Source organism: Crinia signifera, chromosome 2 (genome assembly GCF_055691185.1).
Source record: "Crinia signifera chromosome 2, ASM5569118v1, whole genome shotgun sequence".
In the NCBI taxonomy this organism is placed as follows: Eukaryota; Metazoa; Chordata; class Amphibia; order Anura; family Myobatrachidae; genus Crinia; species Crinia signifera.
The window spans coordinates 94,418,521-94,444,304 of record NC_139218.1 but is presented as its reverse complement, the minus strand read 5'-3'; the positions used below and the strand labels follow the sequence as shown (position 1 = coordinate 94,444,304).

Below are 25,784 nucleotides of genomic sequence, written 5' to 3'. Positions count from 1 at the left end.
TTCCATGAAATCCGTGGGAGTGCTGCCTCAAACCCCGGGTGTTTTACTGTTTTGTGTTCCTACATTTGGACTGCATTTCCAGAGGCGGGCACCCAGGTATTTAAACTTATTTATTATTATTATTATTATTATTATTATTATTATTATTATTATTTAAACAATAAATGTCATTTGAATTTACCTACTGTGTGCCTCCGTTATTGGACTTTCTAAATATATATATATATAATTGCAGCAGGATCCGGCTCTCCATATAAGTAAATCAGCGCCGGGTGCCCATATAGCATAACAGACAGCAGGACAAGGAAGATATAGCACTCCAGGCGACTTGATGAAGGAAATACTCACAGACCAGTTAAGGTTCACAACGTTTAAATGCCCGTTTATTAGTGGCATTTTCGTCAGGTACAGACCTTAACTGGTCTGTGAGTATTTCCTTCATCAAGTCGCCTGGAGTGCTATATCTTCCTTGTCCTGCTATATATATATATATATATATATATATATATATATATATATATATATATAGATAGATAGATAGATAGATAGATAGATAGATAATAGTTAGGTACTTGTGTATTATCATGGCACCCACATTTTCCATCGTAGGGCATTGTACAACCAAAAAATCGCGTCGCATCGCATGCGATGTGATGCGACGCGATTGGACCCGATTTTTAATCGTACAGGCACCCAGATGCCTGATTCCTATGTTAAATGCCCCCCCCCGGACCCGATTTTTGATTGTACACCCACCCTGATGGGTAATAACCATGTTAAATGCCCCCCCATTGTTAATGCCACCCCACTATCAACACCAACCCGAAGTGTGGTGAGCCAGCAAGCCCGCGAAGGGCGGTGGTACGCGTCCTCCGGCCTTTTCATACCCCCACTATCCACGTCAGCGTGGAGACGATTTTACATAGTGTGGCGAGCGCAGCGAGCCACCGAGCCCAAAGCATGGCGAGCGCACGCAGATGACTTCACATATATTCCACGGGGCTCGCCACGTTTTGGGCTAGGTGGCTCGCTGTGCTCGCCACACTATATAAAATCAACTCCACGCCGACGTGGATAGTGGGGGTATGAAAAGGTCGGAATTTAACATGGGAATAAGCCCAAATCGGGCATGATTGCGTCACATCGCATGCCATTATAATGGCATGCGATGCGACACAATATTCAAATTGTATACTGAAGGGAAAGGCTCAAATCGGGTCCCTTCGCATGGCATCGCATCGCATGCCATCTCATACCTTACTTAGTGGCATGCAATGCGATGGGAGCCGTGATAATACACAAGTACAGTACCAATAATTATTATTATTCTTTTTTTTTATTTTCATATGTAAAGCCCAAAAGGTACCAGTGCATATAATACAGTGATCACAATGTCCCCAATTAATTTATATGTCCAACACAAATATCTAATGACACGCTTAATAATAAATTAACAAACGCAAGCCAGAACTGAATATAGACAATATGGCGGCCATTTGAACCGCACTTCCGGCGAGCGTGGAGCGCAAACTGGAAGTAAGTGGCTCACAGCACGGAACTGAGCAGCACACTTCAGCAGTGTCTCCGGCAGCGGTTCAAAAGATTGCTAGGAGCAATCGGAACACCGCTGGGTGGTCCTCTACCCCCAGAAGCTCCACTGAGCCTATTACTTAAAATTCTTTTCGCCCAAAAACCCATATTAATCTTTTTAATTAAGCCGAAAATGGACCGGGCATAATGGGTAAGCCCCTAGGATCATGGGTAATTATCTTATTTATTTTATTCCAACATTTGCAGACCTTTCCTCCTATAAAATAATATATGGGCACAAACTATTAAATAGCGTATCTGCCCTCACCCCATATTAAATAATTCAAACCTATATTGAAGACAATTTCATTTAATATAAAATGGACCTATAGCAAAGTAGGAGGAAATTATGTCATCCTCTGATTCCCTATATAAACCGACCAGGTTCTGGTTTCTCAGTATGCTGCCCTTCTCTGTTAGAGATAGATGTCCCATTGAGAGGTAAATTAAAATACTGGACTGGTTACCTATTGGACCATGTGTTATCACTATGTATCTTTACTCTTATGGTATACACATTTTACTATAGTAATACCTGACTGTTATATTTATAGAAACCTTTCTCGTTATTACCTGGAAAATAACTTTTTTTCATCATGATTGCTGGTTTGTGTAATAGAAATATTTCTAGATGTTTTTACTAGATTTATTAATTGGCATTGAAATATGCTTATTAATTATGACTAATTAATCCTATAGGTTTACACAGGTTTTTGACAATACAGGAAGGAAGTTTAGTTTTTAAATACCTATAGGTATATCCTTTTTAATTTATTCATTTTAAGAATAAAACCATTATCCTTCCAAAATAAGATTACTAAATCCTTATACAACTATGGTTATATTGTAGGTTTGCTCATTTATTGGTGTATATTTACACATTGCATAAAGTACCAAGTCTCTATACATATATATATATATTAAAAAGTAGTCGGATTGATTTGATTGGATCACTCAGTATCACACTATTTTGTAGATATGAGAAATCTCTAAGAAGGAAGAGATATCTCTCCCCTAAGAATTATTGGGAGATACGCATCTCCCTTGTAAGGTATACGCACCTCAGAATTTTTCCTCTTTTCCACAAGGTTTTTTCTTTCTTTAGTAAACCTTTCACTACCATCTTCTTTTATCATATTTTCTTTTTCTTTTGTATTCGGTCATCTTTTCATTTTCATATTTCAATGGGTCCGTAGTGAAGCTCTTTTTATTGTATTTATTATTGTATAATAAAGTATTTGTATTTTTAGATCTTTTACATTGTTCCCCTGGCGAAGTCAATGTAGACGAAACACGTTAGTACATTTGTACATTGTTTTGCCTGTGACAACAAGAACTACTAAATAAACAAGTTATTGGATTAATTATCCCTGTTTGCTTCACTGAACAGCGGATCACCATATGTATGGACATTACCTATAAATTATAGGCCCCACACCAAAATTGGGTTTCGTATTGTCTGTTTGGTCCCTGGACCCTCAGGGGAAACTGTGGTGAGGCAGCCAATGTTTCATTTGACCTAATAGTTTCTGTAAGTGCGTGGTGGATTATTGGGTAATATATATATATGCCTGCTGTGTATTTTGTTTGAGTGCCACCGCCCCCACATCTGCTTCTATTTCTGGCTGCCAGCACGGCCAGCTCAGAGGGCACCACCTATTCACTTACTCCCTAGGGGGGACCCCAACATTGTGGCGTGCCGTCCCAGGTTGCTTTATTTATATATATATATATATATATATATGAGAGAAAAGAGATACCCAGCACACAAAGTCCCAAAGTATTTCAGTTCATTAGGCAAAGGTCCAAAAGTCCCCGTTATATGTGCAGCTCCACTAGGGGATCCAACCACGGTTCCCAATGAAGTATGCTTGCAAAAAAAAGAAAGAATGAAACGCACCAGTCAGCAACAGATATATGTACAATTTTACTGAATATAAGCTGACATACATGGGGTATAAGAATAAAAGCTTGCCATGTGGACCAGGCGGTACAGCAGAACCAGGCACAGATGGTAACTGCACAGCAGTGATCAATTGCAGACGGAGCGCCGGACAGACAGTAACCAGCCAGAACTTCCACAGGATCAGCACGGATAAAGCCAGGACGTCACCACGTCGGGATACCTTCTTTTTTTGCATATATATATATATATATATATATATTTCTGTTAGCCTTCCCTGCAGGACAGAGGTTCTATTGAAATACCCTTTATTGCTGTTACCATTCCTGGATGCACAGACATTCATCTTTTTCATTGGTATTGGTAAATAGCCCAATAGGAAAAGGCGTGACAGACACGTCCAAACAACTATGTTTTTATATATATATATATATATATATATATATATATATATATGTCACTAGCGCATAAATTACCAGAAGTTTATTACTGTGAACTAAGTGGAAGTTAGGATTAAGGAAAATTACATTTCCCTAAAGAAAAGGGAGCCTTTAATTCCACCAAAAAGTCTCAGAAATCCATTTATTTTGAAAGATTTATATATTGTTCCCCTGATGAAGTCTGTCTAGATTAAACCCGTTGGGTCATTTCTTTATTGCTTTTTTGCCTGTGACAACTCGTTGAAGGACCAAATAAAAAAATATTGGATGCATTTCTCTCTTTGCTTCACTGACATTTGGATCACCGTATATGGACATTATTTATAAGTTATAGTACAATTGTGTATTAAACTGTGGTTCATTTGTTCTCTTGCTCTAAGAGTTATACCCGCCTATTTGTCCTGACAGCGGTGGCTTGACCCCCAAAACGTAGACAGGCTTCTCACTATGGATTAAACCTGGTCCATTGTATTCACCTGCATCAGTCTCCAAGTGCCTTTGCACACACACTGTCTATATATGTCTATATATATATATATATATATATATATATATATATATATATATATAGATATAGAGATATATATATATATAGTCATCTGGTCAACATTTCAATGTTTCTAGACTCATACAGCCTTTTCATCAGATGTACTAAAGTGCAAGTGTGCTTTGTGCAAGTGCCTTTTTTTCACTTGCACTCAGCACACTTACATTTTAGTCTGTCCTGATGAAAAGGCTGTATGAACCTTGAAACGTTGACCAGATGGTTATGTATTTTATGTAATTGTTCTTTTCAATCAAAAGTCTGGTGAGTGCCACTTACTTTATTTAACCCCTGCAGGAATGACAAAATTGGATATATAACATCCTGTACCTTGAAGATTATACTGTTTCTGAAGGCAAAGGGTGGTCACATCAAATATTGACTTGATTTAGATTTATCTCCTGTTCATTAGCTTTGCATTTTGTTCATTGATACAAATAAACTATTAACATTTATATATTTAAAAACATTCTAACATGCAGCTTCTTCTTTTATTGTTATCTTTCCACATATCAGAGTGTGCATATTATGTAGAAATCATGCTGTGTGGCCTTCTGATTTTATCTCTCTATTGCTAAAATGTTGTTAACACCATAGATCAATGAATACATTGAAACTACACCCCAGAGTATTTTTGTTTAATATTTGATGTAGCTTTGTATGTTTAGCCTACCACAATACCAAAAGAGTGCTTTATCATTTATACTGTGCAGTGTGTTTACATCCCTGTGGGAGTATTAAATTGCAGGCCCAGCAAGTATTCCATTCCAAGCACAGCACGCTATCCAAATCCAAATTGGCCCTCATAAGGTTTCCTCCTTTTCTTCTTTTCTAAATGTGAAATGAGCCTGCTCATTAAAGAGTATTCTAATCAATGCTCTTCGTCATGCGCAGTACAATTACAGGAATAAATCACACTGTGATAAATTACTTAACAATCAGTCTTTCCTTTGCTTTTCATCAATGTCATTAGTTTCGATTAAGGAACACAATGATAAGGATAGAAACTGATCATTTGCCCCACTCACTTACTTAACCTCTATTTATTTGCTGAATACTCCACTTTCTTCCATCAATTGCTGTTGTGGAGCTCACAAAATGTTTTATTTTCCTACATTGACATTTAAATATTAGAATTTTAAAGTAGTATTTCTTTTACTCGTATATTCAGTTGTACAAATATATGCTGTAGATTATAGATTACTATAATCTCTAGATTATGATTATCTGAAATGCATTCTTAATATACAATCCATAGACAGTATAGTAAAGTTGCAATTGGGCAACTGGATTCATTTGTATACATAACTGCAACTATTAAATGTAAACACAGGTCAACACCTATTATGTACGTGTCTGGGTTATGCCATGCATAAATTGCATAAATTTTTCCTTTTTTTAACCATTTGTTTAGTTTTATTAAGGGGTTTAGGGTATAGGGTTTATTTACTAAGATGAGAGTTATATTTCAGATGGGATGTTGTTATGGGCAACCATTTAGAATCTACTTCTTATTTTTTAGCATCTTCTAGATCAGGGACCAGCAACTGGCGGACCGCAGTCCATCTCCGGACTGCAAAGGATAGAAAAGCGGACTGTCTAAACTCCTGAAACTAGCAGTGCGGGGCTGCTAATTTTCAGGAGTTTAGATGGTCTGCTTTTCTATCCGCCTGCATCGGTCCCAGGGATGTCCAGGATGCTGCAGGGTGTGGAGCAGCTCCAGTCTACTGACTGGAGGTGAATCGTGTGACGGAGCACAGCAGTGTATGCATGCTCCGCTGCCATGGTGAGGCAGGGAAGGAGGACTCTCTTCCAGGTGCTGGGTTTGGCGACTACCTGCCGGTGTGTCTGGTGAGTTCAGGTGCGACCTGATTGTTACGGGGGTGGGGTCTTATAAATGTGGTTGTGTTCACTTGTATGTCCTTGAAAACGCAGTAGGAGATGAAGTGCTTTTTATGCAACAAACAAGTCTGGTGAGTGCCGCCTGTATTACAGCACAGTATATTGGAGCTCCAATAAAAAAATACAATGACATTTTAACACAATGCTCAATACAATTGGGGTATCCACTCTCTTTCTCACTCTCTCTCTCAAGTGTGACTATTCCTGAAGAAGTATGCGAGTGATCTAAAATATGTTAAAATGTAAATCAAGCTGCAGACTTAAGGTGTCCATTCCCTGGATCACAGGATCATGCAATTTGGGTCTTAAATTGCCAGGATTTCAAACCCGGAATTGGAGTTTCCAATCCTGCGATTTTAGGATTAGACTGCACATGTCTAATGCTGGGCAGCATCTAAATACCCACTCAGATGCTGCCCGGCTGCTTCCATCTCCGGCTGTGCATCTCTGCGCAGAGTGATCAGTCAGAGGTCAGATTGTGCAGCCAGGCAGCCATTCCACTGCACCCCCGCACCGCTGCTCTGCTGCTCATGGCTGCACCACTGAGTAACTGTCTTGTTTGGGGGTGGGGACATTTTATTATTAGGGTGACCAATTGTTTTTGTATTATACAGCTAACTAAGCAAAATGCATAAGCATTACAGTGTAAAGTAACTTAAATCACAGTTGCTGTAGTTTCAGTATGTGTGTAAATGGGGGTGTTTTTACTGTTTATGATGCAGGAATTATAATCAATGTTACACTTTCAACAAGGTAGGGGCATCCACAACCCATACCCTTGTATACATGTATATCTGCAAATTTTCTCAGGTCATTTTTTACTCTTCTTTTATATGTATTCCCAAACCACTTGTTGGAAGCATCTACATACCCATTACCTGCATAAGCAAGCACACTTCTTATGACAGCATGTTTATTAATTCCACTCTCTATACTGGCCCCTTATTCATATATGGTTCCAAACCGTGCATATACTTCTGTGCTGAGGTGAGAGACTTTAATGCCTCACCAAATTAATTTCATACCACAAATTAGTGATGGAAATTAAATTATGAAACTTTGGGTTCATCAATGTTTAGGTTCCAATGTTCAATGCTTTTACCAATAATGGTGAGATCTAATGATTCATCACCATTGATGATTTTCTTTTGATGCTATAAAATAATGTAATATGTTCCCTCAACACACTGGGAAAACACAGAGTGTATAATATTGACCCAGCATAGAGTGTAACCTGAGAGTGTGAAGATGCCTTATCATACCGCTGGAGACCATGGGGGAAATTTACTAAAGGAAATTTGTAAAAAAAATAGGTGTATTTGTATCCAGAAATACACTTATTTTTGACATTTACTATCCTGAAAATACGTCAATTCGTAGTTGTATTGATGTGCTATCAATACGAATACGAATTGCCGTATTTTCAGGATAGTAAATGTCAAAAATAAGTGTATTTCTGGATACAAATACACCTATTTTTTACAAATTTCCTTTAGTAAATGTCCCCCCATGTGTCTGAGGAAGAACGTGGGTGGAGCATACAGTTCATAACACAGACAGTTCTGGCCTCTCTCTCTTTGGCAGACATCTCTCTTACTGACTGAGGAGTGGGGCTTCATTACACTAATTGCCCATTCCCCAAACTGCAAATGTTCAGGTCATTTTTCTAAGAAGATTAGAACTCTGAGAGTAACATGACTCAATTCTAGTACAACTTTTGTGCATATGAGAAACAAAATATACAAATTAAAATATATATAAAAAATGGTGTGTGTGTGTGTGTGTGTGTTTGTGTGTGTGTGTGTGTGTGTGTGTGTGTGGAGTTTGTTTGCAGCTTTAAACTGTTAATGTTTATCACTTTCACCCACTTGTTTAAATAATCCACCTGGAATAATCTTTACATATTTGAATCAGAAGGATTGATGCAGTAACAATGAATCTATTACCCCGAATCCTATTTCTCTTTTAATTATTTATACAGAGATACCTGTACCTTTAAAAAACTTCATTAACATATTTATATTTTCAAATGGGCCTTAAGGTGGCCTAGGAGGACATTTAATAGAGTTTAGCTTAAGTTTTCTTCAATGCACTTGATGTGTGCTTTGAAAATCATTACTTACTTAAATCCAGAACTAACATCAATGTCTATGAATCAAAACCACTCAATCTAACACCATAATTAATTTTCTTTTTTACAAAGGACAAGTTTGCAGATTGATTAATGTATTAAACATTGCCTGGTAGGTATGCATCCCGTAGTCCGTAGGTTGTAATTACAATGCAAAGTCAATTGCAATTTAGAGACGGATCCTGATTGACTTTCCTGCTATTAACTAAATGGGATCATCTGAGTTTATTTCTTTTCATTTCATGTGCACCTAATAAATACTGTACCTTAGCTTCTGAATATCAAAAATTCTTTGCTGTATATTTATCAATACAAACACAAGCTTATTTTGACTGACAGCTCAAAGCAACTAAGAGACATAAATAGTCAACACTAAACCATTTACAATTTTCTCATAAGAAAGAGAAAAAGTTTTAAAAATCAATAAATAGAGAAAGAAACTCTAATAGAGAAATCTTTTTCATTTTCTACTTATTACTACTAAAAGATCCACAAATGATACAAGGAGCTCCTAGAAAGTGCAAAGCAGCGGTCCAAGTACATGTCATCACAGCCCAATGAGGTCCCGGTGTGTACACACTGGTTCTTATTCTGATTGACTCGCAAGGATGCAAATTTCACAGGTTTTCGAGCCCATCAGAAGAAGCCCGTTGCACGCAGTGCCCCCCCCCCCACCCTCATATGAATGATCACCCCCTCAGGGCTGTGAATGGATGACCATTTATTGATTTTCTCCAGTGCTTGTAGTTCAGAGACAGTGCTTGCAGTCAGAGTGACTCTAAACTGCGGGACCCTGTGCAAGGACATGGCAGGCAGCTGACATCTGCTCCACCACATGCCTGTAACAGCCTCATTAGCCTGAGAGTGCCCAGCATTCTCATGGGAATGCCCATGAAATTGCTGGGCATTCCCATATGCTAATGGGCATGCCCTGGGCCCCCCACCCTTCTCTGCCCCCCACTTGCCATGTAGGGTGCATGCACCCGGCAAACTGAATGTTTGCCATTGGTGCATGCACCCTGCATCTGCACATGAGCAGAAACTCATCTGCGCATGTGTAGACGCACAACAATGGTCCTCCATGCGAATGCACGGAGGACCGAACGGATCTGAAAAAGGTGCACTGTGCGATTCAGGCTAATAGCTGAATTTATCTATCCACTTTCGACTATTTGATTTTGGCTAATTGCACTTTAGATATACTTTAGATTTAGAGTATCTTTCTATTTGGCCCTAGGCCAAATACATTCTTCAGTGAGGATGGTCAAGATAGACCTGCCTGAACAGTCTATTTTTCCAAGTGATACTAAGTAAACAGGGATGCACATCGACATCTCATCGGCATTGAATGTGGCTGAATACTGTGTGATTGTGACTAACTTTCTATTCAATTTTGAATATATAGTCAAAAAAGATAGCCAAAATCGCACTGTGTGTACACAGCTTAAGCCTCATTTATCTTTCTGGACACATCGAGGAGATGCTAAACTTAAAAGTTACTAATTAAGTAAAAGCTGATACTTTCATTTGTTCTAAAAAAACATGTCTCAAAGGGATTGGACAGACATGTTATTATCCTACTTAAGCTGGCCATACATCAGAAAGATCGATCTTAAGATCGATTGCGCTCATGATTGTGTACAATTTCCCTTGAAATACCCGGCAGTCCTTGGACACACAATCTCCTCACAATCGATCATACAATCAATCATACAATCCATCATACAATCGATCATACAATCCATCATACAATCCTTCTGCTGCTTGATTGGAGCTACAGAGAAAGCAGATATATATATACTAGGTGATTCATCGCGCCCTACGGGCGCTCTTCACACCGTCGTAAGGGGCTGCGCCCCCTTAATTTGTGAACGTTTGTATATGAGAAATATGGTTAGAATTGTATGAAAGATGCCCTGTATTGCAACTTAGGTGTCCGCGAATCGCGGGAGGGGGGGTCGCGGAGTGTGCCGCGAATTGCAGGAGGGGGGGTCGCGGGGGGTGCCGCGAATTGCAGGAGGGGGGGTTGTGGGGGGGTGGATGCTGCGAATCGCGGGAGGGGAGGGATTGCAGAGAATCGCGGGAGGGGGGTTACGGGGGCGGGGGTTGCGGCGAATCATGGTAGGGGGGGTCGCGGGGGGTGTGCCGTGAATCACGGGAGGGGGGGTCACGGGGTGGGGTGCCGAGAATCGCGGGGGGGTGTGTGTGCCGTGAATCGCGGGAGTGGGGGTTCCGGGGGGGTGTGACGCGAATCGCCACAAGAAAAAATCAACACAGAAAGGTGAACACATGTAAATGTTGACAAAGTGTGGCACTTCATTGGTGTCCATGTCGACACATGAGAATGAATATGAAAACATTCAAAAAATGAAAAAAAAAAACTTCAAAAACTCATGTCAACCTTTTTCATTGTCGACCATAGCCATGTCAGTGTTTTCCATGTGCAATTTAATTCTGGAGCTGCCGCGAATCGCGGGGGGGGGGTGCCGCGAATTGCGGGAGGGGGGGTCGCGGGGGTGGGTGCCGCGAATCGCGGGAGGGGGGGGTTACGGGGCGGGGGTTGCGGCGAATCATGGGAGGGGGGATCGCGGGGGTGTGCCGTGAATCACGGGAGGGGGGGGTCACGGGGTGGGGTGCCGAGAATCGCGGGGGAGGTGTGTGTGTGTGTGCCGTGAATCGCGGGAGTGGGGGTTGTGGGGGGGGTGGGGGGGGGTGTGACGCAAATCGCCACAAGAAAAAATCAACACAGAAAGGTCAACACATGTAAATGTTGACATAAGTGTGGCACTTCATTGGTTTCCATGTCAACACATGAGAATGAATATGAAAATATTCAAAAAATGAAAAAAAAAAACTTCAAAAACTCATGTCAACCTTTTTCATTGTCGACCATAGCCATGTCAGTGTTTTCCATGCGCAATTTAATTCTGGAGCTGCCGCGAATCACGGGGGGGTGCCACGAATTGCGGGAGGGGGGGTCGCGGGGGTGGGTGCCGTGAATCGCGGGAGGGCGGGGTTCACAGGGGTTCCGGTGGGGGATTGCCGCGAATTGCGGGAGGTGTGTGGTCACGGGGGTTGCCGCGAATCGCGGGAGGGGGGGTTGCGGGGGGGTGTGACGCGAATCGCCACAAGAAAAAATCAACACAGAAAGGTCAACACATGTAAATGTTGACATAAGTGTGCCACTTCATTGGTGTCCATGTCGACACATGACAATGAATATGAAAAAATTAAAAAAATTAAAAATAAATCTTCAAAAACTCATGTCAACCTTTTTCATTGTCGACCATAGCCATGTCAGTGATTTGCATGTGCCATTTAATCCTGGGGCTGCTGCGAATTGCGGGGGGGGGGGGGGGTGCCGCGAATCGCGGGAGGGGGGTCGCAGGGGGGGTGCGCCCCCAAATTGCGGGAGGGGTCGTGGGGGGTTTCTTTTTGCAGCGAATCGCGGGAGGGGGGGTCGCGGGGGGTGTTTTTGCTGCGAACCGCGGTAGGGGGGGTCGCGGGGAAGCTGGTGTTTTTGCCGCGAATCGCGGGAGGGGGGGGGGGCGCGGGGGGGAGGTTTTGCCGCAAATCGCGGGAGGGGGGCGCTCACCTGGTGGCTGTGGAGTAGCAGTGCTGGGCAACATGGGAAGGCAGTGGGTGTCTGGCACTGTCTGTGGGCTCACTGGGCTGGTTCTCTGTCACATACCTCCCAACATGACCCTCTCCAGGAGGGACACAATGCTCTGTTTCTAGACTTCCCCTTAATGTATGATTGCCATCACCTGTTTTAAACAGGTTAATTTCTCAGAAAGGTGTTCAGCACAGATGAAGGCAATCACACATTAAGAGGAAAGTCCAGGAACAGAGCGTTATAGACACAGACACCCACATTGAGTGACAGATGTAGCCAAATATATAAGAGATATATATATATATATGTATATATACATATATATATATATATATATATATATATATATATATATATATATATATATATATATATATACATATATTACAGGAATTACATTATCATGGTTTGTCAATTTTTACAAACATCTAGGAGCCAGGACAAAAGTTTAAGAGCCAGACAAAGTAAATCTCCCAAAACTATTAAAGTGACTGAAAACTTGTACAAGGTGTACTTTTATTAAAAATGGCCTTAGATATGTGTGGACCTTCCACACCATTTGACAGTCAGTGACCATCGACTAATGTGGGTGTTCCATTTGTTCATGTTAAACATCCATTTGCAGCCTCTGCGACCATATGCAGCGTGCAATGGGGGTGGGCCGACCAGTATTCGGCTGCTGGTGGACTTGCAAGGCTGCTAATCTGCCGCCTAGCGAATAGACCAGAATAACCCCCATAAGTATTAAAACATATATATTAGGCTGTGTGTTGTTTTTATGATCGCTTGCTATCCAAGCTTCCACCTCTCTGGAGAAAATATAACTTGAGAAGGATAAAGAGATATTAACCAATTCCAAAGTCAATATGTATTTGTGTAGAATTCAGTAGAGACCCTTTATTTTTCTACACACTTGTGGCTTGGAATGCTCTTTTCTCTGCCACAATGTTGCAAGTAAACTGTTATGCTGGGTACACACCAGGACGACTAGGGCCCGATCCGCACAATCTAGATCCAATTCCGATCAATTGGATGTAGATTGTGTGCTGATTGGGCCCTTTTCTGACCTGGTGTGGACCGATAACGATCCGATGCGCGGTCCCGCGGGTCGGTCGGTCGTTATTGAGATCCTACCTGCTGCATGTAGGATCTCAATGACGACCATACAGCCGGGTGCGGGTCGCCATCGGATCGGACCCGCTCACGGTGCACATCGTGAGCGGGTCGTGCCCCCCCCCGCGTCATCGTGAGCGGGTCGGACGAGACACTGACGACCCGCTCACGATGTGCATCGTGAGCGGGTCGTCCTGGTGTGTACCCCGCACAACATTTGTTTTAGAATTTTTGCTGAAAAAGACAGATTTGTAGCTTCACAAGTTAAAAGGCTCCTTAACAAATTGTATCACTTTATTTGTCACAGTTTAATATGAGCCCTTCATATGGTCTGCAGATGTATATATAGTAATAATAATAATGATATTTATATAGCACTTTTCTCCCAATAGGGCTCAAAGTGCTTTAAATTTGTTGTTTAAATGCAAACTTTCACATTTATGAGAGTAGGTGACCAAATTATATTATCACCTAAAACCACAATTAGTGTTTGTTCGTAGGGTACTTGTGTATTATCTGGGTGGGCAATATTACAAATTGCATGCCTTAACTTAAGGCAGGGGTCTTCAACGAGTGGCCCACCGAGTTGTTTTAGGTGGCCCGCAAGTGAATTGCGTTTTTTTTATTAAATGCCGTGCTGATTAAAAAAAAAAAATCCTTCGGCGTGCTGTCCCCTTAAAATCCTTCCGCGCTCTGTCCTCTTAGCAGTGGGACGTGGCGGAGGTGAATGTGCTGGCTGGGGCGGGAGGGACTGTGCGCGGACATGCGCACGGTTAGTAGTCTATATTGACTTCAACAGAAGCTCTTTATTAGCATATACATTTGGTTTAGGATGACAGTAATTTCCTAAACGTATAAATAAATTTGTGTAATAAATAAACATTGATGGCATAGTGCCCCCCCTCACTCCAAACAAGTAAACATTGGTGGCATAGTGTCCCCCCTCCCCCAACCAAAAAAACATTGGTGGCCAGTGGCAAAGAAAAATATAAAAAACATAAAAAAATAAAGGTGCGGGTCTCTCCCACAAGCATGACCAGCCCCGGGCTCTACGAGTGATCCTGGTTCCCAAAATACAGAGGACAAAGTGAGTAGGGGTCCCCCGTATTTTGGGGACCAGCACCAGGCTCCACTAGCAGGGGGTGTAATTCCATAGCCAGGGGACACACTTGATATGGTCCCGTGGCCAAAGCATTACCCACCCTAACTAGTCAGCCCAGGCCGGGTGTTTTTGGGGAGGTGGGGATCCCCCCAAATAAAGGGTTCCCCCCTCTCCATGGCACCCCAGGCCTGGGCTGAAGCCCAGGGCTATTCCCTGCACCCCTGGGCGGTGGGTACAGGGTTGATAGCTTGTTTAAACAGTAATATTGTCCTTTACAGTAGGACTACAGGTCCCAGCAAGCCTGCCCCACATGCTGGTACTTGGGAGAACCACAGGTACCAGCATATGGGGCATTAAAGGCCCACCAGTACCTATAACCCCCCTGTAAAGGAAATATTAAAATGAAAACAAACACAGGTTTTTAAATATTTTATTTAACTGCATCTTGTCTTCACCCTGGGAAGCTCCTGCCACCCCAGGGCTTCTGCAGAGTCTTCACCTGGGGCAGCGGCCTTTAAAGCTCTTTTGCAAGGCCGCTGCTTCCCAGGGCTTCAGCCTCTTCATCTCTGTTCTTCACCTGGGGAAGCGACCTTTAAAGCTCTTTTGCAAGGCCGCTGCGTCCCAGGGCTTCAGCCTCTTCATCTCTGTTCTTCACCTGGGGCAGCGGCCTTTTAAGCTCTTTTGCAAGGCCGCTGCGTCCCAGGGCTTCAGCCTCTTCATCTCTGTTCTTCACCTGGGGAAGCGACCTTTAAAGCTCTTTTGCAAGGCCGCTGCGTCCCAGGGCTTCAGCCTCTTCATCTCTGTTCTTCACCTGGGGCAGCGGCCTTTTAAGCTCTTTTGCAAGGCCGCTGCGTCCCAGGGCTTCAGCCTCTTCATCTCTGTTCTTCACCTGGGGCAGCGGCCTTTAAAGCTCTTTTGCAAGGCCGCTGCTTCCCAGGGCTTCAGCCTCTTCATCTCTGTTCTTCACCTGGGGCAGCGGCCTTTTAAGCTCTTTTGCAAGGCCGCTGCTTCCCAGGGCTTCAGCCTCTTCATCTCTGTTCTTCACCTGGGGCAGCGGCCTTTTAAGCTCTTTTGCAAGGCCGCTGCTTCCCAGGGCTTCAGCCTCTTCATCTCTGTTCTTCAACTGGGGGCTGCCACCTCCCAGGCTTGTTCTTCTGGAGCTCTTCTCTGCTCCTCCTCCACCGTAGGACTGGCTGCTCCCTGTCTGGAGCTGGGTAATATAGCCAGCTCTAGGGGGCAGGGCAATGACACGGCAAGCCGTGATTGGCTGGCCGCAGCCATTTTGAATTTTTGAATTTTCTTTCTCAGCGCCGCTGCCACCACCGCACCAATGAATGAGGGGGACCCGGACCACCACCCATGGGGACCAGGACCGCCTCCGATGCCACCACCTGGGTGAGTTTATTGGGGTTGAGGGTGGTTCAGAAGTAGGGGGGGGAAGGGTGGTATCGGAAATGCAGCAAGTGGGGGGGGGGTCGGAAGTGCCGCGTGGGGGGGGGGTCGGAAGTGCCGCGAGTGGGGGAGGGGGTCGGAAGTGCCGCGAGTGGGGGGTCGGAAGTGCCGCGAATGGGGGAGGGGGGGTCGGAAGTGCCGCGAGTGGGGGAGGGGCTGGGGTTCCACTAAGTGCCTGCAGGACACCCCGGGAGAACACAGGCGGGGAGATGATGAAGGCACCATGCGATGCCTGCGCTGATGACAGGGGACCCGGTGCAGCCTGCTCCACAGCATCAGGACCCGCTGCCTGCAGGACACCCTGGGAGAACACAGGCGGGGAGATGATGACAGGGCACCCTGCGATGCCGGCGCTGATGACAGGAGACCCAGGGACCTGGTGCAGCCTGCTCCACAGCTTCAGGACCCGCTGCCTGCAGGACACCCCGGGAGAACACAGGCGGGGAGATGATGACAGGGGACCCAGGGACCCGGTGCAGCCTGCTCCACAGCATCAGGACCCGCTGCCTGCAGGACACCCCGGGAGAACACAGACGGGGAGGTAGCGGCAGCCGGAGCTAACATGTTGGTAGCAAGTAAGGAACACAGGCGGCCGGGGAGAGTGGACACAGAGGGGGACCATCCGCACTTAAAAACAATGCAGACTCCACAACTCCGCTCTGAAGACCGCCACTGCCACACAACATCCATCACTGGAAATTGTACCGGAGACACATTCTCCACAAGGGGAAGGCGCCACCACTTCACTGACCTATTTCTGGTTCCGCAAGTGACCCAGGTAAGTAGTGCCAACTTCCTTGACCCATCGTACGACCGATTGCATGTCCTTATAAAAGCACATACAATCAGGTCACAATCCCAACTGATCGGACGTGCAGCAGGTCCGATCAGTTGATCAATCCCCCAACCTGCGGGAGCGCGCATTGCACGATTGTGTGCACACGATGTGCACACAATCTGCATGCAATTGATCATACGACCAGTCGAGATTGTATGATTGCATACAATCTCGTTCTGATGTATGGCCACCTTTAGGCAGTTTCCTAAAGAAAAAAAGAGAGTCAATAAGCTGCACATATCACCTGGACTCATGAACTGAGGAATTATCTAGTGAAGACTTTTCCTGACATAAAATACAGACCTCTATAAATAAATAAATATGGTAAAAAAGAAGAAACCATCAAGTGATCTTTGTTGATATTAACCAGCTCAAAAGTGAAAATATTACCTGGTTATGTTAGAACAAGTCTGTATGTCTACTGGGGATGATTCGATGCAGTTTCCTATCCATAGACAAAATGTTCGGAATGCTGTTCAATGAATACTGATTTGTCTAGAGTCTATGGCTGAGATTTAATAGGATGAGAGATTCAGAAAGTGAGAGATTTGGTAAGAAATCTCCAGGTTTTTTAAAGCGGCAATCATTTACACTTCAAAATCACACTGGTTTTGCAGTGTAAATGGTTGCCACTAAAAAAAAATGTTGATTTCTCACCAAATCTCTCACTTTCTGAATCTCTCATCCTATTAAATCTCACCCTATATGTGTGAACAAAAGAAGCTTAAAAAGCTACTAGAAAGACAGTGGACAATACCTTATACCTGGACTTCTACAGTATTATATAAGTAATAGTGCAGTTAGATGCAATCAAACCCATTTGTAGAAATAGCTAGTTGTTTGGAGTTCCCATGGGTGATTACCCCTGACTGCCGCCCCTTGCCTACTGCCCGCAACATCTGTTCACCATGGACACATGCACCCGGCGAATGCAAATGCACATAAATGCGCATACACATTTAGAAAACATTGAGCATGCATGCGAATTCGCATGGGAGCGAACAGACCTGAATTAGGTCCACAGTCTATATGGAGTAAAAAGACCTTGTTAAATACATTATTTAGGACTAGATTCCCAGATGCCAGATAGTATTTTGCAGTATGTATCACTCCCTTGGGACATTAAAGTTAATAAACCAACCAGACACTTCATTCTGCTAGTCAAATCGCATTCTATAGTTCTATAAGTGTCATCATATTGTACTTTAGCAATTTAGTCAAAGTTTGATTAGACTTCTAGTTCTCACAATGTTTTGGTGGGGTCCATACTTAAAGACCCACTGATTTTGTTAGAACTGTACCCACCTTGATTTTGAGCATTATTGCTGGTAGCAAGTTTGAAGTGGGTTACATTTTTAATAATGTTCTTTAAAAATTAAATCTTCAATCATCATATTAAAGTGAAGGATTATGAGGTTGATTCAATTGCTGCTGTGCAATTTTGAAGATTGCTGCAATCTGATAGTCACTGCCCAGACAGAGTGAAATCCCACCCTTGAATATCATTCCAGCTGCAAACCCATTTGCAGCTCACTCACCATTAAATTATTTTTCCAGTCTTTGCAGGTGTGAGTAACTCAGACCCTTCCACAACTCTTTGACAGAGACAAACTGATTAAAGATGGAGCTGACATTACACACACTTCCTGAAAACACCAGAAACTCACAGAAAAAGGCCAGTTAACACCCCCAAATGACAGCTTCTTGTCAATCAAGTTGCAAGGGTATTGCAAAAAAATAATAAAAATAATTGTTAATTGTTTTAGCTGTTTGGCCTCGCACATGCATCTACGATCCGTATGCAAACACAGTAGTTCGATAATCTATAGGCTTGTAAATTTGCACAATAGTGATCAGGTCTGAATAACCCCCTATGATACCTCTATAGTACATGATGCATTTAAAGTAGCTCTGTCTAGTATACAAAATGCTTTTTTTTTTTTCAGATACAATTTACATCTACATTTTTAACATGAATTGCATCAAGATCTAAAGCCCCGTACACACGGGGTAGATATATTGCTCAGCAATATATTGCTAGCAATATTTTGCTCAGTGTCTCCTTTTCATCAGCTACCAGAGATGGTCGCTGATGAAAGGGAACCTCTGCCGGCGGTGCCGCAGAGGTAATCAGCTGGTTGCAGGAGCAAGCTCCTGTGACCAGTGATTAGAGCAGGGCTGAAAACGGGAGCGCGCACCCAGCGATTTATCGCTGGGGCAGACTCCCATCACTGGCAATATGGTCGCCAGCGACCATATTTCCAGCGATTTCAGCCCCTATTGCCCCCGTGTGTACACAGCTTAAGCTTTATAAATGTCATTGGTCATTGGCTTTGATGTACTTATTATTGTGGCATGTTTTGCCATGATCATTTCTGTTCTCTACATGTTTCTTATTATTCCTCTTCTTTGTATTCTATGCTGTGCACTAGTTTCAATCTGTGCTTCTTTTGTTTATGTTTATACAATGTCACTTATAGCAGTTGCTATGGTAATCTGCAAAATGCCCTACAGTACTGTTGGGTATGATGCCAAAATGACTCATTTTGCCAACTTGTTCTTGTTGATAATTGGAAGAGCTTGTTATGTTACATTTTACCCTTGATAAAAATTCATATTGCTTTTACAAAATTTAAAATGTGATTGTGGGTATCCAGATCATGCACAGACAATGTCTAGATCGACAGACATAAGGTCAACATGAAAAGGTTGGCATTCACAATGTCAACATTGACAAAATGCTGACACAAAAAAAGTCAACATGGGAAATGTCAAAATGGGTTTTCAGGTTTTTTTTTCTAATTTTGTGGACTTTGTTCTGAAGCATGGCAAGTGAAGCAAGTCATTCCAGGAGAGCACAGTACACTAATTTGATGTGCACAAGCTTTTCATGTGCCGACCTTCTCTCTGTCAACATTTTGCTTGTGTCATACTTTTGTAAATTTTTACCTTATGCATATGGACCTTCTGCATTCAAATTCAGGATTATCAACCTAGACATCATCTGTGATCTATACCATACCCATCATGGTGTCATGGGTTGAAATCAACAAAAGCTCTCATTCCAATGTCTTTACGTACTTAAGAAAGATAGTTTTCATATCACGCCTAAGTACTTTATTACACCTTAAATGTATGTTTATACACTTTGAGCACATGGTTACCAAATTATTGAAAATATTGAATTATGTAATAATTCATATTAGTAGTCCTTTCCACATTTAATCTTACATTGTAAATTCCATATCACATACACACACTTGGGTCCATTTATGTCAGAACCCAATTAAAGTACCAGCATATTTTTAAAGTGTGTGGGGTATTTTTAATAACATGGGATTTCTATTGAAGATGGGATGTCGCTGATAGCTATGGGCAACATCCTATCTTCAATATAAATCCAATCTTAGTACAGTAAATTTCACGGCGGCATTTCATTACTGGACGTGTATTCCGAGTCCGCTCGCCACGCTTCAGGCTAGGTGGCTCACTGCACTCAAAACACTTTATAAAATCGACTCCACGTTGACATGGATAGTGGGGGTATGAACAGGTTGGGAGGATGTGGACTGTGGCCCCTCTTGGAGCTCGCTATGCTCGCCATGCTTTGGGCAGACATGGATAGTGGGGGTGTTTCTCGAACATGTTCACACCTGTCATGTCAGGCAAGTTAAAATGGTCAATGGTTCCCACACAATGTAATAAGCGCTGACTACGTAAACTCCGGCTAGCCGCGAACAGACGGGAACACTACGTTGATACTGACAGGGACGCTGACTACACTGGCTGCTGGAATACTACACTGATTCTGACAGGGACGCTACGCTGACTATGTAACTGTCGCCGTGAAACTACACAAGTACCGCAAAATTTACCCCTGTGTGTTTGACAGCGATGGAGATCTTCATTGAGTATAAGCATTTCTTGTACAAATACATTAGTGGGAAAAGCTAAGTCAACATTTCTAAGTATATTCCCTCAGAAGAAAAATACCCAAAATGGCCATAAATTAAAAAAAAAACAATAATTTGTAGTCATTTATGTTTAGAGAATAAGAGCTATTTACTTACCTAGGACACCTAGTCTGTAGTTAACTGTAATAACAATGACATTTCCATGACTTGCAAGTATACTTCCATCAATCATGTTTCCGGTACCCTCCATGTAAGACCCTCCATGAATATATACCATGACTGGTTTCTTATTGTTTGGATCATGGATGTCTAAAATAAAATAACATGGTAATATTAATTTGATAGTAATCTATGGGTACTCTTTACCTAGAACGGCGCCCGCGATCAGAATCGCGGGCGTCGGGGGTAAAAAATCGCGGTAATCGCGGGCATCGCGGGTAAATCGCGGGTACATCAAAATCGGGTACCCGCGATTACCGCGATTTTCCCATAGGGAACAATGTTAAAAAGCCTGATTGACCGCGATTTTACTGTAAAATGCCTCAATGCCCGCGATTTTCCCATAGGAATCAATGTTAAATGGGCTACAGAGCCCAAATAGCCCCAATTAACCCTTAAATGTCCCCCCAATTTTTGTACGCCACCCCACGATCCACGCCAACCCGAAGCGTGGCGAGCGCAGCGAGCCCGCGAGGGGCGGCGGTACGCGTCCTCCGACCTTTTCATGCCCTACTATCCACGTCGGCGTGGAGTTGAGAATAGAATAGTGTGGCGAGCGCAGCGAGCCACCGAGCCCGAAGCGTGGCGAGCGCAGCGAGCCCCGCGAGGGGACGCGGATACCTTCACAGGTAAACGCGTCCCTTCGCGGGCTTCACAGGTGTCCGCGTCGCCACGGACACCTGTGAAGTCCGCGAGGGGACGCGTATAACTGTGAAGGTATCCGCGTCCCCTCGCGGGGCTCGCTGCGCTCGCCACGCTTCGGGCTCGGTGGCTCGCTGCGCTCGCCACACTATTCTATTCTCAACTCCACGCCGACATGGATAGTAGGGCATGAAAAGGTCGGAGGACGCGTACCGCCGCCCCTCGCGGGCTCGCTGCGCTCGCCACGCTTCGGGTTGGCGTGGATCGTGGGGTGGCGTAAAAAAATTGGGGTGACATTTAAGGGTTAATTGAGCCTATTTGGGCTCTGTAGCCCATTTAACATTGATTCCTATGGTAAAATCGCGGGCATTGAGGCATTGAATGCAAAATCGCGATCAATCTGACTTTTTAACATTGTTCCCTATGGGAAAATCGCGGTGATCGCGGGCATCGCGTCGCGGCCGTTTATGTGATGCCCGCGATGTCGCGATCACCGCGATGGGCGCCGTTCTAGGTAAAGAGTACCAATCTATGTACTATGAAACAGTGAATATACAGGGTTTTTATATATGTATATATTTATTACAAACATATTTATTACAAACATGTATGATTATTACTGTATTTATTATGTATCATAACACAATAGAAAATATAATCCACAAATAAAAGAATAACATTTTAAAATAAAAAAATTGGTGAGATTTATATGCTTAAAATAAAGGATGAATAAGTCCAGAACAAAAATTAAGATTGCTTTGCTTACATACCGTATTTTAAATTATACTCTGTAAAAAATAGATTAAGCCACTTTTGTGTAGAGTATAGCAGTTGTAGAATATGTAACACATTACACATAAGACTTTAGCACTGGTCAAGAAATGAACAAAAAAAATCATAATACAAATACCAAATAAAAATGGTTATGCTAGTAACATTTTAAATATGCAGCTCATTCATCTTATTCTAGGTATACATAATGAATGTTTATAAAACCTTGCAGAATAATTATAACCATACATTTTATCGGAGTTACACAAAAATTGATACGTTCAAAACTCTTCCAATCAGCACAACATTTTCAAGGCAGTACATTGTAGCAAAATTTTATTGTAAAGAAGGTTTAAATTAAGTACAGTGCAAAGCATTTTGAGATTTACATAATTTTGAAAGCTTTTCAAGTACGGGAAATCCTCTGCCATTATAAAAACATTTGAGTTACCAAGTTGGTTTTGAGAATAATATGGCTTCTTTATTTAAACTGCATAATAACTGTTTAGAAGAAATATAAATAAGTTAACCATGTTTATTTCTATAAACAAGTAATGAACAAAAATCATAGAGTAATGATTAGTGTAATAATACTGGATGATCTACAATGCAGTATATTTAAAAAGTTTCACAACATTGCTGACCAGTTAATGTCATAATTCATAAATACAGGTTGGTTACAAGTGCAGACAGTACAGTAAAGTTATTTAAATACTTAGGGTGAAATCTGCACAAACATTAAAAACAAATTTAAAAAGTAGATTTTTTTAGGACAATCTGTTTAAACCAAAATAATTGCTATATGTTCTATTGTGGCTATAGTATAGCACTTGGTTGGTTAAGTATTATGTATAAGTTATCAATTGTTCAAATGACAAACTCAGAAGTAAAAAAATATTTCTGCCCCTCAGCTTAGTTTTTTCTTCTGCATCTAATCTATTTGAGGAAATTAAGTACAATAAAAACATGTAGGAAAAAATATGTATGCATCACATATCTACATAGCAAATATTGCCTTATCATTTTGTGCAAAGCAAAAAGGGGTGTCTTTCCATTAGAGCTCCCAATACCTTGTTTATTATTTATTTATTTACAGTTTCTTATATAGCGTAGCAGATTCCGTTGTACTTTACAATATTAGACAGTGATATAAAAACTGGGTAACAGACAGACTTGGAGGTAGGAGGGCCATGTTTTTCCATGTTATTTATAATACCTACAGTACATTTTTTGCTAAGTTACAAGACAGTGGAATTTAATGACAGTATTTTCCGGAAACAGGCTCCACTTATGCTTTTCAATTATTATGCAAGATACTGTAGTATCAGTTTTAGCAATACGTGACCCCCGCTCCAAAAATAAGTGTTTTAACATTATTTTAGTATCACCTAAATTTGCTATTGGGCAATCAGAGAATTCGTTCAAATTACAGAAAAAATTGTAGAGCACGCTGTGATAATAAAGCTATCTTAAGATATTATTATCTATGCTTCTCTCTTGTTCCCCAACTTCTGAAAAGCTAGGAAGAGCTATGTTGGCCAATATGATCAACCATGTGAGTGATAGACACAAAAATTCCCATCCAATTACACTCACCTGCAGCCAGGACCGATGATCTGTGATCCTGTGAAGGCAGCTGGGGCTCCTAGTAAGTGATTCCCATAGCCACCAATACGGTTAACTATATATTGCATACATACTGATCGATATATTTCACAATATCTGTCATCTTAATATGCAGTCGCTGAGGATATTGACAGTTAACAAGGGGGGGTCCTTATTGATCTGCAGCCACACGCACACATTGTTAATGATATTGAATGCACACACTGGACAATATGTACATATCCTTAATGATACTGTATATTGCCCCAAGTAAGCTTAAGTGCAGGTATGGGGGGGGGGGGGGGGAGTCAGGTGGTGGGAATTCAGCACCAACAGTGGTGCATGTGCAGACACATGCTATGGGTATTTTCCATTTATTTGTTTATTAACAGTTATTTATATAACACGCAAATATTCCATGGGGCTTTACAGAGAATATTTGAACATTCACATTAACACCCATTAATTCTAGACTTAATTTTTTGGAAACCAATTAACTTACCAGTATATTTTTGGATTGTGCGAGGAATCCAGAGTACCCCAAGAAAAACCACGCAAGCATGGGGAGAATATACAAACTCTGCACAGTTAGGGCCATGGTGGGAATCAAACCCATGACCTCAGCTCCGTGAGTTAGTAATGCTAACCATTACACCATCTGTCCTGCCATGATGAATACCCTGAGCAGTAAGGTGAGCTGATTTGCAGGCAAGCTATTTCCCTACATGTTATAATAGATACACTCCTGCAATGTATTCAATTATCACATTGTGAATTTGGGCAAACGTATCGCAACCCATTCACAGTTCAGATGCTGATTGTAATAAATATGCCAGTGAGACTGTTTAAAGCAGGCCTGTCCAACGTTGGCCCTCCAGATGTTTTGAAACTACACATCCCAGCATGCTTTGCAATAGTTTTAGCATTCTCTAATAGCAAAACTGTGGCAAAGCATCCTGGGATGTGTAGTTTCAAAACATCTGGAGGGCCAACGTTGGACATGCCTGGTTTAAAGTAACCAAATAGTTTTATATTCATGCAAATAATTTTATTTTTAAAGTTCAATTTAACTTACAGTTTTTACAAAAAGTATCTTGAGGAAGAAATTCAAGCAAAGCTGTATAGAAAATCTTTAAAATGTAGTTTATTTTATATCAAATTAACAAAATCAATGACACAATTGCAAAGAATAAAGGGAGTTAAAAATATTTAAACCTAAATATTTTACAATATATGCAGATTAAGCTAAATATACCAGGGTTGTACATTTGTCTTTACAATACCATGGAAATCCTTTAAAGGGTAATTTCACCCTTAAATACTTTTATTAGAGATAAAATAATACAGATGAATGTATTTTGCATATAAACCTCTATTACATGTTCAAATTTCTTGCTCAAGAAACTGAATAAAAGCTTGTATATAATATGACACATTTACTTTTTCCCAGAGTTCTAGCAAATGCAGTCTATCTATAATTGGCCTTTGCTACTGTGTCATCTACAGTAGAAACCATCAGAGATTTGAACGGAGTTGCTGAGTGAAAAGCTATATGCACTAATCAGTTCAAACCTGCTGATATCAAGTTTGTGATGTGCTTGCAGGGGCAAGTCATAAAAAAGATTACATATGACTAGAGACAGGATTATATGCATTTGCATATTTGCATATGCATTTGCATATTTTGCCCATTCTCACTGGTTATTGCTTATTTTACCTAAAATCTAGTGATGGTGCATATTTTAGGCCCCGCTCCCTTTCCACCCGCGAGTCACAGCACTGCTTTGCCCTGCTGCTGCTGGCCAGGTAGTGGTAGAGTGTGCAGGCTGGGGCAATATGTGCGCAGTGTGGGGAACCTTGGATGTACGCTATGTCTGACACTGCTCTAGGCTGCCAATCCATGTTGATAAAAGTCAGTCGGGCGGATGCCATTATGAAGCTCCTGAACTTTTGCCTTCCCCTGGCCTGGGACTTTACACCAAGAGACAGACTTCTGCAGCAG

The 25,784-nt window shown here is 42.1% G+C and overlaps 1 protein-coding gene across 2 annotated transcripts in view; it reads right to left on the bottom strand.

The window, feature by feature from the left end:
- NLGN4X (neuroligin 4 X-linked) overlaps positions 1-25,784 on the bottom strand; it is a 333,651-nt gene that overhangs the window by 112,798 nt on the left and 195,069 nt on the right. For both annotated transcript variants that reach the window (XM_083172573.1, XM_083172574.1), the window contains one exon: positions 20,702-20,854. In XM_083172573.1, coding sequence (XP_083028699.1) covers positions 20,702-20,854 — 153 coding nt within the window. The remainder of the gene's footprint in view (positions 1-20,701; positions 20,855-25,784) is intronic.